Raw genomic sequence first — 14,624 nt, 5'->3', positions numbered from 1 at the left:
TAACTTTGGGACAGCACACAGAATCCAATCTCTGTGAAAAGCACTGAGGCCCAGTATGATTCACTGAGACTGCTGTTCTGTGGTTCTTCTCTAGCAAACCTAATAATAGTGATAATTCAGACTTTCAGGTGAAAAATTGCATGTGTGAACTCTACCCAGTATCGACAGGTTTTGTCTAGTTACATTTTACGTTCTCCTGATGACTGGTTAACGTCCAAATGTTCGGAAAAGAGTAAAAAATCAGAAGGAAGAAACTGTTTTATCAAAAGATAAATTGACAGTAGATATCTCTATAGACAGAAGTGCACTAAAGGTCTGTAATGTTTTCAGAAGTCATTCATCTTGTTTTATTGCTGAAAACATTTACCTTCTTGAGCTCCGAAATTTCTAACGCCTTCTGTATCAGACATTTGAAATGATTTGATACTTCTTGTATTTAAGTATTTCACATACCTTTTCTCTATAGCTCTTCTTGAAAGAATTCATTACCTCAGCAGGAGTACAAATATTTTAATATTGTACATGTAATTTTCATTGAATAATGGTAATTATTTAATAAACTACTTCAGATGATACATACTTTTCAGTTAAAAGTCCTGTCCTGTTAGGACAAACCATCTGAAAAAGAGGAAGGAGATGAAAGAAGCAGTACAGTGCTAAGCAAAGCCATGACACAGACTTAGATACTTTTTCAGGTATTTCCATTAATTTTTAAAGTTCTCTTTTTCACATCAATGCGACATAATTTCAATCGCACGATTAATCAAATGCCACTTCTCCTGAAATATTTAACGTCATGAACATGTCAAATTATTTTTTTATTTGCTATACTTAGAAATTTTATCCCATGCCTGCTGATACAGATTATACACTCAAATGCTCTGCTCAAAATATTTTGCTGCCTGTGGTGGTCTAATTCTAAATAATATATGAGAAGAGGAAGTGACTTTATTTAAAAGCTGGCTGAAATGAAATAGGTTTGAAATTATTAATAGTAAAGCTACATTTGGGGGGATGGGGGATATCAACTAAAAGTTTTATTTTCAGTTACAGAAAAGTAATTTTGCATGGCAGAAACTAGGGATTCAGGATAAACCTCCAGCTTTCTATTTTAAAAAATAGTGTTGCACTAGGTTAAGGTCCCAGACTGTCTATTTTTTTAACTCGGATGACTTGGATTGAAAATAAAGAGCAATTTTATTTTTTCATTTTTCCATTTTATTCTCAAATAAACTAAAAGCATCCTTGGTGTTGAACTAAATGGTATAATTGGTAGAAATTAAGGATTGAATATGAGCAGAGCAGTTGTTCCAATCAAAAAACCTGAGATGCACTTTCCAAGTTCCAAGATATGTGTCTAGCATCTAATGCATTTTCTTTCTTTCCAAGTGCTTAAAGAAAGCTAAACTCCATTCAAGTATAGCCTTAAAATATGTAATCAATGAACATACTGTATTCTCCAGTCATACTATCTAGTAAGCCATAGAACCCTTTTAAAGCTATTGTTCTTACAGATGAGCTAAAGAAAACTGTTTAGCATTCATTAATGCTTCCAATCATTACAAAGAAAAATTGGAATTTCTACATAAATATGGTTATTTTATAGAATAACCAGTGGAATATGAGAAAATAAAGACAATGTCTTATTGAAATAGCCTATATAATTTAAGGTATTAAATAGTGAGACATGCATATACAGTACAGTATATCAGTGTGCTTATTCAATGTATTATTTTATTTCTGACACTATCTCACAATAATGGGTATACAGTATAAAGACAAGCTGATTCTGCAGTAACATTACTCTCAGTGCCATTTGGCATGATAATTCTGGCTGACAGGATATTCATTTTAACTACAGAGGAAGAAAAAATAGAAGTGACCGAATATACTGTAGACGGGATACAGAGGACTTTTGATTCAAATGACTCCGTCATCTCTGCTAACGCTTGGAGATGACAAGGTTCCTGGAAATTAGCACGATGGCTGTCAGATACATAGAAAAGCACTAGGCTTTGTTCACGTTTTACTGAGCACTATCTCCCAGATCAAAATTAATATATCACACTGAGAAAGAGTTTAAAGGCAGCACCTACTCCCTATCATGTATTCACAACAGGTCAACAAGACTTAACACATGATGACAAATATTTGAGAGGAAACTGTTTGTTAATATATTGTATATGTGAAAATGTCTTTAAACTTGTATTTTTACAATGTTTTTGTAGAAGTTCCCCTACATGTTTAATTTTTCGATGCAAATCCTAAGTATACTAATTGTTTGTTTTTAATTGTTTTAGTTTCAAATGTATATAATAGATTATTTTTATTTTTTGTATTTCAAATCCTGAATTATATACTGTTTTTGACCACAAGGAGGCATTTTCTATTAATGAATCCTTTCTGAGCTTGTTAAAGATAGTTGATTCATACTGTAGATTTTCTTATGATAATGTTTTTGTATCAGTGACTCAGCACCGATATAATATTAGTCATAACAACTGAAAATTCGCAAAGATATGAGGATTACTGAGAAAAGAATGAGGTGCCAGTTTGTGCCAATTTATGCTGTAATTACAGCTTTTGTCAAATGAATCTTTAGGATCACACCTCATTGTTCTGAGCCCTGATCCAGTCAGGCCCATCTCCATATGAATAGGTTCTGCTGATCAAAAGAAATGGCCTTTGCATTTAACTAGGGCCTGAGTAGTTTAAAGGGGGGGATTGGTGACCATCTGTTGGAAAATAGGCAGTCATAGGCACCTTGCTCACTTCTGCAATTAACTTTGTCCATGAGGAGCAGACTGGGACATTTCACCACCGTTGAGATTAAGCAGATTTTAAAACAAGGGATCTGGGAATTTGTAATTGTTGAGTTTGTTTTTGAAGGCATTGACAGTGTGATTCTCATGTAATGTGCTGTGCATTACAATTCCACGTCTTACCCCCTCTGAGACGCTCTCAGCTACAGCTCATGGCCAGCACCCTGGTGTTCAGTCATAGAGTCAGCAGAGTTTAAACTGGAAAAAGAACAATTCGGGAAACAGATAATCCTAGATAGGAGCTCACCATATTCCTGCACACCAAGTGATTCTTTCAACACAGTAAGCTGAAGTCAAGCTTGAGTCCTTGCTGGGAAGCAGAAAGAGGAAACGCAGGGATTTTGCTGTTGAGGCCTAAGTTAGGCGTGAGAGGGGCTGTCATCTCGATCAGCTCCACAGCCGAATTGCTGCCTTCCTCCTTTCTGCTTTTCAGCCTGGATTGAACTATGCCTTGGCACTGATGCAGCTGCCCACTCGAGATGAATTTTACATGTTTCAGCTTTCCACTCTCCACAAATTGTCTCTGAAATGTGTTCTATGCAGCCGTAGTTTGGAATTAGCACTTTTTTAATACTGATGATACTGTGACCTTCAGCATTTAAATAAGCCTCCAGTTATGGCAATCTGGCATTTAAGCACGGCACATCAAGACTTATTTTTGATTTTTAAGTTTCCTGTTGTTCTTGTTCTTATATGGGAGCTATTGCTTTATAGCCATTTTTGTGCGTTAGTCCTAGCTTTAAATTACTACTCTGCTTTTGTTTAATTTCTACAGCTCTATTAATGTTCCTCTGCCACTGTTTCCATAGTTTAATTACTGCTCCACTCATCTAGGCATGTGTCTGCATCTATCTTATGTATCCTCTCTGGTTCAAGTGCACATTCCTGCATCCAAAAGAATTCCTGTTGCCTTATACATTTAAAGCCCCTCTTCCTTCCCCACATCCTCAGATTAGATCAGATCCCTTCTCTGGACTTGCCAGTGGATTTTGGAGAAAGTCCATGCATCTGTGTAGAATATCTGCTTCCAAACATCTTTGCTGGATCTTTTCATTTGTCCTGCCGAGCCTGGAAACTTGCCCTGACCTACAGTTTGTGACCGGTTCCGAACAATGACAACTGGGTCTTCTTGCATGCTCTTCCAGTTGTGCCCAGTCACCCAGAGTGGTTTCCAACCTGGAACACTGGACAGGCAATAAATCGCTGCTCCTTGTGTCCTGGGAAGTGTCAGCTGCTGTGATTTCCAGACTCAAAACCTTCTTTAGAAGAGCCTTTACTTAACGAGTTCCATTTTTCACCCCTCTGCTTTTCATCCTACAGTACCACCATCCACGGTCTCCTCTGTATAATTTAATTGTGTTTTCTGTTGTGTACTCTTTTTATTTATTGTTGTTGTCATTCCATAAAGTGCTTTGAGAAGCCACCTTTAAAGGCGCTATATTAAATAAAGTTTTTAGTATTATTATTATTTCTGAATCCTCCATCAATTCTGATTTCCTTTCAACGTCACTGGGGAGTACAGGACTGGTTATGTCTGGAGCTGTGAGTGATTTCACTGTGACTTGTCAACGTCTAGAATGGCCTCTTGCTACAGTTCTGCTCACTGGACACCACAATGGTGATGCTCCAGTGTCACAAGGATAGTCACGGCCCATAGTTACCTAGCTTGTTCTCTCTCAGTAGTCTGAAGGTTTGCTCCAAATTGCTCCTGGTTTGCAAGCCATCTCTGTGCAGAGAATGCAGTCTGGTGTCCCTAATCCGGTAATGCACATCACCTTATGACCAGGCAGTATTGCATCAAGGTGATCAACTATCATTAAAGAGGATGATATCTCCATCCCCAAAACCACTTCTCCTGGATTGGCACGCCCTGCAGTGACTGCATTATCTCCCCTTGTGGGAGACTTTATTTGTTGAAATAAAATCATCTAAAAATAAAAATAAAAAATCATCTAAAATGCTGGAGTAGGACCGTGCTACTCCAGTATTTTTAGAAGAGTGGTCCAGTTAGAAAGGTTAGGTTAAATTCAAGTGGATGGATTTCATTATGTCCATTGATTTAATTAAAGAGAAGTAACATTTATTTTCAGAAATGCATATGCAGTAGAGAGCCTTGCATGTACAGTACATGCTTAAGCCTTGTTAACAATTTTTTTTTCCCCCTCTGCATTTGGCAGCAGCTTTCTTCGGGAAAGACAAAAAACATTAACGGTGAAAAAGTGAAAAGGGAATGTGTCCGATCGGCAAAAAATCTAAATAGAAAACTTTAACAACAGTTAACAACAGGGAAACACTGAAATGCCACCTTGAACCAGAACTGAGATGAAATATTTTCTTCTCAAGTCTGTGCCTCAGGGTCATTGTCAGTTCATTTTAGAACTAAATTGCAAATCAGAGTTTCAGCAGTTTCAGTTTCTCTCTTCTAACTTTATCAGCTCAGTGCAGGTCTGGCCCATTTACTGTATAATAAGACAATACTGAAACTTTATTTTCACTATATGCCAGCTCTTGACAGACTATAGTATTTAAATCTTCAGTTGTCAGCACAAATATATCCTACTGGGATGAGCATCAGGGTTTTGCATCAGTGCAATTACCTCTTTCTTTAGACAACTGTTTCTGCTGTACTGAAGCATTTCATTATTCAAAGGCTCTCCTAGAATAGAACGTTCAGGTTTTTTTACCTCTGTATTTGTGGGCAATGAATCCCTTTGCATCTGGTCTTCTTTGATAATTGAGATCTAGGGAAAGTAAATGACAGCATGAAGTGGTTATAAAAGATGGGTAAATGATTTATTTTACTGAACCAATATATTTAACGAGTTTTGCACTTGTTTGTTACGACGAAACAAAAATAGCAAAAGCAGACGATCAGTCAAGAAAGATCTACTCTACTAGCCTTTGAATTAATGTGCCTATTTTTATCCTTCTTCAGGATCATTACAGCATTAAAAATCAGCACCCAGACCTACAGCATTACTTACCATCATGGCCTTTAAATTAAATTTGGATGCCTGATCTTGTATGAGTCATCATTATTGTCCCACAAAGAAATGCACACTACACCTTTTTTCATAATCAATTCACGATGCTGTGCAAAACAGCTTTTCTGTAATACAAAGAAAGCAAAAAGACGTTCAGTACAGTAACTTTTCTGTTATTATTTCAAATGCCTGTAATTCTGTGTTCTCTGCACAGTCAGTTGCAATCTGGTCCCTTGCTCTTCTTGTTTATGAGGGTGGTACTTCTCTCAAAATCTTTTCAGTTTCTTATCTTCATAGCGATAAGAAAGTCAATATCCAGACTACACAGTCTCCTCTTGTTCGTATCCTTTTCTTATGATCTTAAGATAAATTGCCTTTGGCCTTAATTTAATTAAATGGTAAATGACTGGGGGCTGAGGTTCAGACAATTCAGTTCCTTTAGTTCAGTTCCTTTCTTTGGGCCAGAGAACAGTCCATATGTGTTGTATCATCATTGTCCTTTGGATCTCAGGGGGTTACTGAAGTGTCTTACCCAGCTGACTTCTGGGCACATGGGGGTGAACAGGGATAGAACCCACAAAGATCGACCCACAGGCTCAAATCTGATCCCAGTGATCCCCAGGAATTCTAGCAAGGTTCCTGAAGCGGAACAGTTTCCACTCGGTGTGGACTTCCAAACCCATTGCTTTCTGATGTGAGTAGGTTTTTTGTCAGGCCTGGGTCTGTTCTCAATGTACAGTTTTGTGATTTTGCAAAAGGTTCAGTCGCGTCTTCCGTGGTTTTTCAGAAAGGTTCTGAAGTTTCCAATTGTAAACTTTCAAGGGGACAGATCCAGCAGGAAACACTGCAAGGTGAAAATGTCGGGTTGGTTGCTTTTCCTCTTAGAAATTGGCTGGAGTTTATTTGGAGTACAAAAATTCAAAACACATTTTGAACCGCAGCAGAAGCCTTTAATTATTCCTTGGAAAGTGATTATCTTTTCATTGTCTGTACTTTATTTTTTTACATACATGTTATTAATTTGATTAATTATTTTTTTTAAGTTTCATGAACTGTACTACACTATTATTATTATTATTATTATTATTATTAATCCTGTTGCTTTTCTCTTTCTTCCCTCATTTGGTCTGCTGCTCTGAATCCCCTTCAGACTCTCATGCAGGTGAGTCATTTTAAAGATTTTTGCTTTGTATATTTTAACACAGATTTACACAAAGAGGCTTTTCTGGTGTTTTTTTCTGGGTTTTGTGTAAGTTGCTTCTTGAAATCACATTCTGTGACTTGTTCTTTCTAATTCTGCACGCTTTGTAAAAGTAGAGATGGTCGGTTAGGAGTGGGACCATATTGGGTCCGCCTGCTGCGTTTCATATTCCCAATGAAGATCATTTGGTCTTGGATTGTTGAGCTACAGACTCGTAAAATATGGTCAGAAGTTTGGACAACTCAAATTAGTTTCTGTCTTGAAGTTATGTAATGTTCCTTCAGTAGCAATTCAGTTCTGAATCTGATCTTTATGTTTACCTGTTCTTTAATGATAGTTAGGAGTGACATAATTAAGTAATGAGTAGGACACAGAGGCTTAATTTCTGTCAATCAACATGAAACACAATCTCGCTATTGCAAAAGATTGTCTCTTGTAATCCCTTTCTTGACACTACTAGTGGAACTGACAATCCTTAACAGGTTTTTTTTGAATGAGCTTATTTCAGTGTGCAACGTATTTCAGTAACAACTACATAAATCTTGTTTTATTAAACTGTGACCTAGTAAAATGAAAACAGTTTGTTTACAGTTTCAAAGTGATTGATTTTAGCCTCATTCAAACAGCGTCAAGCTTTAACCTCAGTTATATAACAGATGGCAAACATTGCTGCTGGACATAGGCCTATTAATCAATAAGAAGAGATTCTAGATTCTGAATCATGCTGCTTATTTTCCTGTCTGTTTGGCTCTGTTCATCAGTATTGATGATAACAAGTGCTGCAGAACAAAAAAGGAAATCGTATAGTTTAGTCCTTTGAAGAGGCTGAGTGTTAAATTAACCGCACAAAATATAGCAAGAATGTTAAAATGGCAGCATCCTGCTGTTAATGTCAGTATAGGAATGTGACATGATTTTCTTCCTGCTTCTGTGGTTTCAGCAACTTGAGAAATGTTTGCTTCAGGGCTTTCCTACATAACATTACAAAGTCGGAGGACACCACTCAGCCTAGTTTGAGACATTTTTTCATTGTTGCAAATTGAACGGAAGTGCAGTATGGATGTTACACCGCTCCTAGCCCCTCCATCGTGTCTGTAGAGTCACATGACATGTGATCCAGAACATGTGATCCTGGAGTGAGGTGTAGCATTTATATGCCCTTCAAGCTAGATTAACATTGCCTCAGAAAGACAGAATCTCATGCGGTTTATGTACAATGGCACGCGATTGCAGAATTCAACATCAAGGAGGTAGTACATAGCGTTTTTTTGTTAGAAGTTGCAAATATATTTTTCAGCTACAGTATCAAGGGTAAATACCAAAACATGTAAAGTACTTGCTGTGATGGTGCTGCTGTCTGGAATGTTTTTAATTTTTGCCGCCAGTCAAAAGACATCAGTGTGTCACAACATATGTCAGGTGTCCTATCTGTGTATACATGCCAGGATCAGAGGCAGTGGTGTTTTTTTTTTTTATCCTGATCGTTAACACCACCTCCTGGAGAGGAGCATGTGATCCAATCGTGTAGAGTTTACTCTGCCATTTTGGAGCAGGATTAAATGCTACTGAAGCATTTTAATCCTGATCAAAAGTGGCTGTGTAAATGTGTCCGTCTGTCTGATTGCATGCAAACTAAAATAACGAGTCTTAAATTCTGTGTTGAAATGTGTCTGTGTGTCTGATTGGTTATGAACTACACCAGTATGATAGGAACTGTATTCTGGACTAACATGCTCAATGTTTTGTCTGGCCCTGCTAACTCTTTCCTGTAGTGAAATAATCAAGATGTGTTCGAGGTACAGATAACAAAGTTTATTTAATTTTAAAATTTTGAAAATATGTGAATATCTAAATACTCTTTAAGCACATAGATATGTTACATATAGCAATACGTGCCATTGTTTGCTTGCCTAACCTGCTGTATAATGTAAACGAGGAGGCAGTTGAGTTGCTGAAAAAGCAGATCTAGTAGCTGGTCTGTTGAAGACCATTGTTTCCAACTCATAATCCTCTTTTTGTATGTTTCTAGTGCACAGAGCAGCTGCTATGAAAATGAGATTATGTACCTATTTTAACAGTGTAGATGCCACTCTAAAAGACAGATATCAATGTGATTGTAGATGTTGTCGAAGTGGTTGCACCTCTGATGTTTCCCTTTCTAGATTGTTTCAGTACCAGTACGTCTTTAGAGGTCGCACCCATATCTGTGCTCCTTTGGCACAGACCTATGCAAGCAGCACTTCTTTTTACTAAATGTCACAGATTCGGCTGTGTTACAGCCTGGAAAGTGCTGATCTGTTGTGGACTGGATAAACAAAACAGATCTCCTCTGTGTTCAAAACAGGCACTCAATGATTTTAACTGCCTGATTAGTTCTGAGCACCCGCAGGGGAATTGAAGCCTGGTCACAGTCAAGTGCAGAATTCCCATTAACAGAAGGTCAGTCATTGCATTGCACAATGTGTGGCTTTTAGAAGAGAGGAAAACAGACCGAAAGTCATCAGTAGCATAGATTCATTACCCAATAGTATCCAAGTTTCAGTCCACCCTTTGGTCTCTCTGAGTCACTTCAAAAGTACCTCACTCGCTCTATCTGACAGCATAACTTTAGTCGCTGGCTTTGAGTTTGTCTCGAACATTAAAGCAGCACAGCTGACTTCACAAACAGATTAGAGTCCATTTAATGTACCACAACTTTGTAGAGTTTTGATTCAGCATCATATGGAAGAGAACTGTCAATTCTAAAAATCATACCATAATATTAAGGAGTCCAAATCAAAGTTATCAAAGCAGAATAATTCTTTGCCATCTATTTGAATGCAAAAAAAAGTGGATTGACATAAATGCCAAAGCACTAAATTAAAAAGTCCATATTAAGATCAGCATTGATAATAAGGCATGCTTTTAAATACCAAGAGCACAGATCCATCTGGAATCCATGTTCCAGTCATAGTGAAGTCTTTGGTGCTTAGACCTATCACTTTTCTCTAGTTTAGATATGATACAGAATAAATCTGAGCTATAAATGTACACAACAGAAAAGGGCATCCTGTAAGGTATTGCTGTCTAACACCTAAACATCATTATGCAGTCTCTTTAAACATCATGCCTGGGCAAATCTATGCATTGGCTTGGTATAGCAACACTTTTTAAATTACAGTATAACCTATCAAATATAACTTTCTTTACTGAAACTCATTCATTTCCATACATTATTCTATACAGAAATGTGCTGAGTTGACAACACCAGTTCAGAAACGGTCTGTCACTTGCAAATCAGTGTCTCGCAAGACTGTGCCTCTTCTATAACTTGCCTAAGGCTTTAAAAACTCACTGGATTATAACATTCAAACATCTGAAAGGAGGGAAAAATGCGTCAACTTTGGCTAATGTTTCAGAACTCACATCTTCTCTTCTGGGAAGCTTTTTAGCGTTAATAATCCAATGAGAACCTTACTTTTCTTTTGAGCCCTTTACAGTATGACATGACAGGCCGTGCAGTCTCTTTCAACACCCCACCTATTTCAGTGGAGGCATAACATCTCACGTTCAGGACTGAACACAGCTTGCAAAATGAAGTTGAAGGCTAAAAAAGAAACTGAAGTTAATTTTCTTTCAAACCGGCAGTCTTAATACAGTATTTCTAAGTAACACAATGTAAATTGAGAGTTGCAGTGTTTTTCTAACTTTTGTGAGGCACTGGGGTATAAACAGGTATTTTTGAGCACAATATTGTAACGAAACAAACCTGCGCTCACATTTATTTTTCTTTAGTCGCAATTTGTTTTTATAAACACGATGTACACCACACATTCAAAGCAAGAAAAAAACAAATAAAGAAGTAAATAGAATAGATAACTTGATTACATTCAAACCCTATAGTATTCACACCATTTGCTGTAGCAAATGTAAATTAATATGGGTATACAAAATTAACTTAAATAGCCACATAATAAGTTGAGTTACTGTACCTCTGTATGCAGTAAAAGATAATAGAAGTTCACATTATTTCTGAATAAATATACCTGAACGTATCTGTAAGTTCATGAATTCCTCACAAAAAGTTTGTCGTGAAGTCCAATGCTCCAGTAAACATCACTGGAGCAGAATTCTGCAACGTTTTGGATTTGAAGGCCTACACTTTGAGCTTATATGTCTTTACATACTCATATGAGAAGTACTTCCGTACAGTACAGTTGTACATCGATCCTTTAGAAACGTGATATTTTTTCCATGAAATCTTTCCTGTTGGATTCCTTCCGGATATTTTAAGGAATCTGTAAGGAATCTGTTTCCAAAATCCTGCAGATTTTTTTTGGAGGGGCTAAAAAAAAGCTCCGCACCTGTATTTGTGAAGTATTGCACCATCAAATACGTCCACTCCAAAGGAACGTATCATCCACCTTCTTGCAGAACCATCTTGGCTTTCAGGCCAGGCTTGGAATAGTGAGCTTTAGCAGCACAGGGGCTGGGACTCTACTTAGGGGGCTAAGAGAGATCAGAGTTTTTGACTTACTGTAACTGCTTCATTATAGAGGCTTGCAGACGTATATAAAAACACTATGCTGCAACATAAAAATCAACAGGAAAATGACTTCAGCTACAGTGTAAGATCTTTCATTTTAACGGTGCTTTATGTGTTTTTTGAGAGTGCAGTTTATAACTCAAAAGAGGAAGCTGTTATTCAAGCTAGAGCTCAGTTGTTTTTGAGAAATGATGAGTTTTATTAGTGATGGTACTTGTATAATGCATAAGAAACAAAATGCATTTTAAATCTGAATTGTGAGAGTATATACCAGTTTCAGACAACGCTACTGTAGTTGATTTTTGACCTAAACTTGACCAGATATCCATTTTTAAATTTTTGTGTTGTTAATTTGTATTTCTTGATTAACCACAGGCTGTCCACATAAATTCTCTGGTTTATCTAACAGCTGGGCTGGTACACAAAGAGAAACGGGGATCTTGTTAACGCTAAATGCCAAGAATATACAGTCTTTTGTTCTTAAAGCACATTGCTGTGTTAGATAGGGAATGTGGGTGAGGTTTAGTACAGCGATGTAGGCTGGGAAGCTGGCAGAACAGTAATACCAAGAAAGAAATGCCAGATAAAAGGTGACAGTGATGGAAATCTTTTGTTTGGCCTTATCTGCTGCAGCAGTGTGATTGTTCAGCAGGGGGTGGCAATGTTTTGGTCAGATAGAAAACCTGCAGCCAATCCTTCCTAAATTGAATGTTTCTCCACCTCAGATTCTTGGAATCAACCCGTTACTCAAAGCATCTGATCAAATAGGGTTGAGCTGGATAAATGGCTCAACTGAAGTTACTCTCTTCCTTTGCAAAAATAGACTCTTTTTTAAAACATTGTTGCATAGAAGGACAATGCCCTACTCAGAAAAGGTTAGGAATGCTTGGTTATGAAACATTTGTGGAACGGCGTATGTGGTGCACAAATTGACTTATTACCTAACAGACTGTGCAGCTGTCAATGTGGATAGCTGATAGTTGGATCAATGGCTTATTCTGCGCTCACAAGAAGTCAATAAGGGGTCAGCACCTGAACTTAAGAAGTGGTGTCATTACTCTTAATTTGAATGCTCCCAACTGGCAAGGGGCTGTGCATGCCTGTCAGAAGAGTTTGGAGCATTCAGGATGCCATTTGATTGCCAAAGATCAGTGAGGATGTCTTACAGATGGGAGAATGTTGCCTGACTAGAGACAGGAAGAGAGCACATTGAAGTTCCTAATGGTTTTGGCATTGGACAGAATTTTACCAGCAGACTCTACGGATGTCCACAAGGTGCCGGAACTGTGCGTCAGTGGGCCAGGAATGGACATCCAACATGTTTGAGCTGGGCCGAAAGCCAAATTGCATCCCCTAGAACATGGTTTGAACTCCAGCACTGACCTTGATCAGGATTCCCCCTGGTCGTGGTGCACAGCTAGCCTCCAGGTTGTGTAACAGTGACCTATGGAGATCTGCCATGTGTACAGTATGTGAGCCAGCAGTACTGTCAAGAAGGGGTGCATCAGTCCTCCAGTTATAGGGGGAACTGCAGTCCCAATTTCTCCGACTGGTTCATAAATCTCGGTAACAAAATAAATTAATTAACAGTATAGAAAACTTTGACAAATTTTGAATTAAGCACAAAACCCTGAGCTTTGTGAAAGTACTCGGCGTGTTGTTGCAAATCCCTGATCCCTTAAGTACTGGTTGTGCAGCAGAAATGTTCCAAATTTTCCATTTTAATTCTGAATCAGGTGGGTGTACAGTATAATATAAAATGTTCAATATTTCAGATGAAAAAAAAAAATAACATGAACTCCGGCGCATTGAAGTTGGCTGATTATTGAGCTCTATATGGTCCAGGTGAACATTGGATTAGTAGAGGGTGTTGAGGGTGTTTGTGCAGGGGTTGAGCCAAGCTTACTAAGTCTTAGAAAAGCCACCAGATGGCAGGTCACCGAAGGAGTGAGGGACCAACAGAAAAGCAAACCATAGTTAAGACATGTAGCTGTAACTGGTCCTGACATTTTGTATTAAAGTTGCAAGTCAGCGTATTCTTATCCTCTTTCTGAGCATATGTACAGAGTGTTTCCTAAGGAAGGAATACATTCTGAGAACATGCTTGAGGCTATACTGAGGGTAATTGTTTTATTTTCTTACCATTTGATGCAGAATAAATACAGTAATAATAATTCCTTGCCCTTACATAGCACTTTTCTTGACACTCCATTAAAAGCGCTTAACAGGTAATGGGGACTCCCCTCCACCCCCACCATTATGCAGCCCCACCTGGATGAAATATCCAGTACATTCTCCACCCATCAGTGGGGAGGAGAACAGAGTGATGAAGCCAGTTCAGAGATGGGGATTATTAGGAGGCCATGATTGGTAAGGACCAATGGGCAATTTGGCCAGGACGCCAGGGTAACACCCTAAATCTTTTCAAGAAATGCCCTGGGATTTTTAATGATGAGACCTCGGTTGTACGTCTCATTCGAAACATACAGTACCACCTTTTTACAGTATAGTGTCAATGTCACTATACTGGGACATTAGGACCCACACAGACTGGAGGGTGAGCGCCCCCTGCTGGCCCCACTAACACCTCTTCCAGCAGCAGCCTTAGCTTTTCCCAGGAGGTCTCCCATCCAGGTACTGACCAGGCTCACACCTGCTGGGCTTCAGTGGGCTGCCAGTTATAAAATTCAGGGTGAAATGACTGCGGGTAAATGCTTTAATAATATAAAGTGTATGGAATTCTTATGAAGATCTTTCTTGTGCATTGAAAGTTCAAGATGTTCACAGCATTCAGGCAATCTCAAAGACCTCAGCACACCCCCAAGCACAGAGATAACAAGAAATTGCAGAAACACTGACATTCTTAAGGCATTGAAGCATATTTTAACGGGTAACCTTTTTGAAGAACATCTCTAACATTAGGAAAGGGATTGTTTATTTTGGATGTCCCCAGGGAGACATGATGTGGCCCCCAGGCAAAACATATGTAAATTAAACATAAAATTACAAATACATTTTTCAGTAGATTTCATCGGTAGCATGCGGGTTTGCCTCAAATTCAAATCCCAGTCAAATGGGTGGACCAACTTCTC

At 38.3% G+C, this 14,624-nt stretch overlaps 1 protein-coding gene across 7 annotated transcripts in view; it reads left to right on the top strand.

Annotated features, from left to right (window-relative positions):
• The window catches only part of acap3a (ArfGAP with coiled-coil, ankyrin repeat and PH domains 3a), a 174,374-nt gene that overhangs the window by 110,410 nt on the left and 49,340 nt on the right, over window positions 1-14,624 (top strand). For all 7 annotated transcript variants that reach the window (XM_069184052.1, XM_069184049.1, XM_069184050.1 and 4 more), the window contains exon 10: window positions 6,957-6,968. In XM_069184052.1, the coding sequence (XP_069040153.1) occupies window positions 6,957-6,968 (12 nt within the window). The remainder of the gene's footprint in view (window positions 1-6,956; window positions 6,969-14,624) is intronic.

This window comes from Lepisosteus oculatus, chromosome 25 (assembly GCF_040954835.1).
Source record: "Lepisosteus oculatus isolate fLepOcu1 chromosome 25, fLepOcu1.hap2, whole genome shotgun sequence".
Lineage (NCBI taxonomy): Eukaryota > Metazoa > Chordata > Actinopteri > Semionotiformes > Lepisosteidae > Lepisosteus > Lepisosteus oculatus.
Note: the sequence above shows the minus strand (reverse complement) of the source record. Positions and strands in the feature narration are given on the sequence as shown.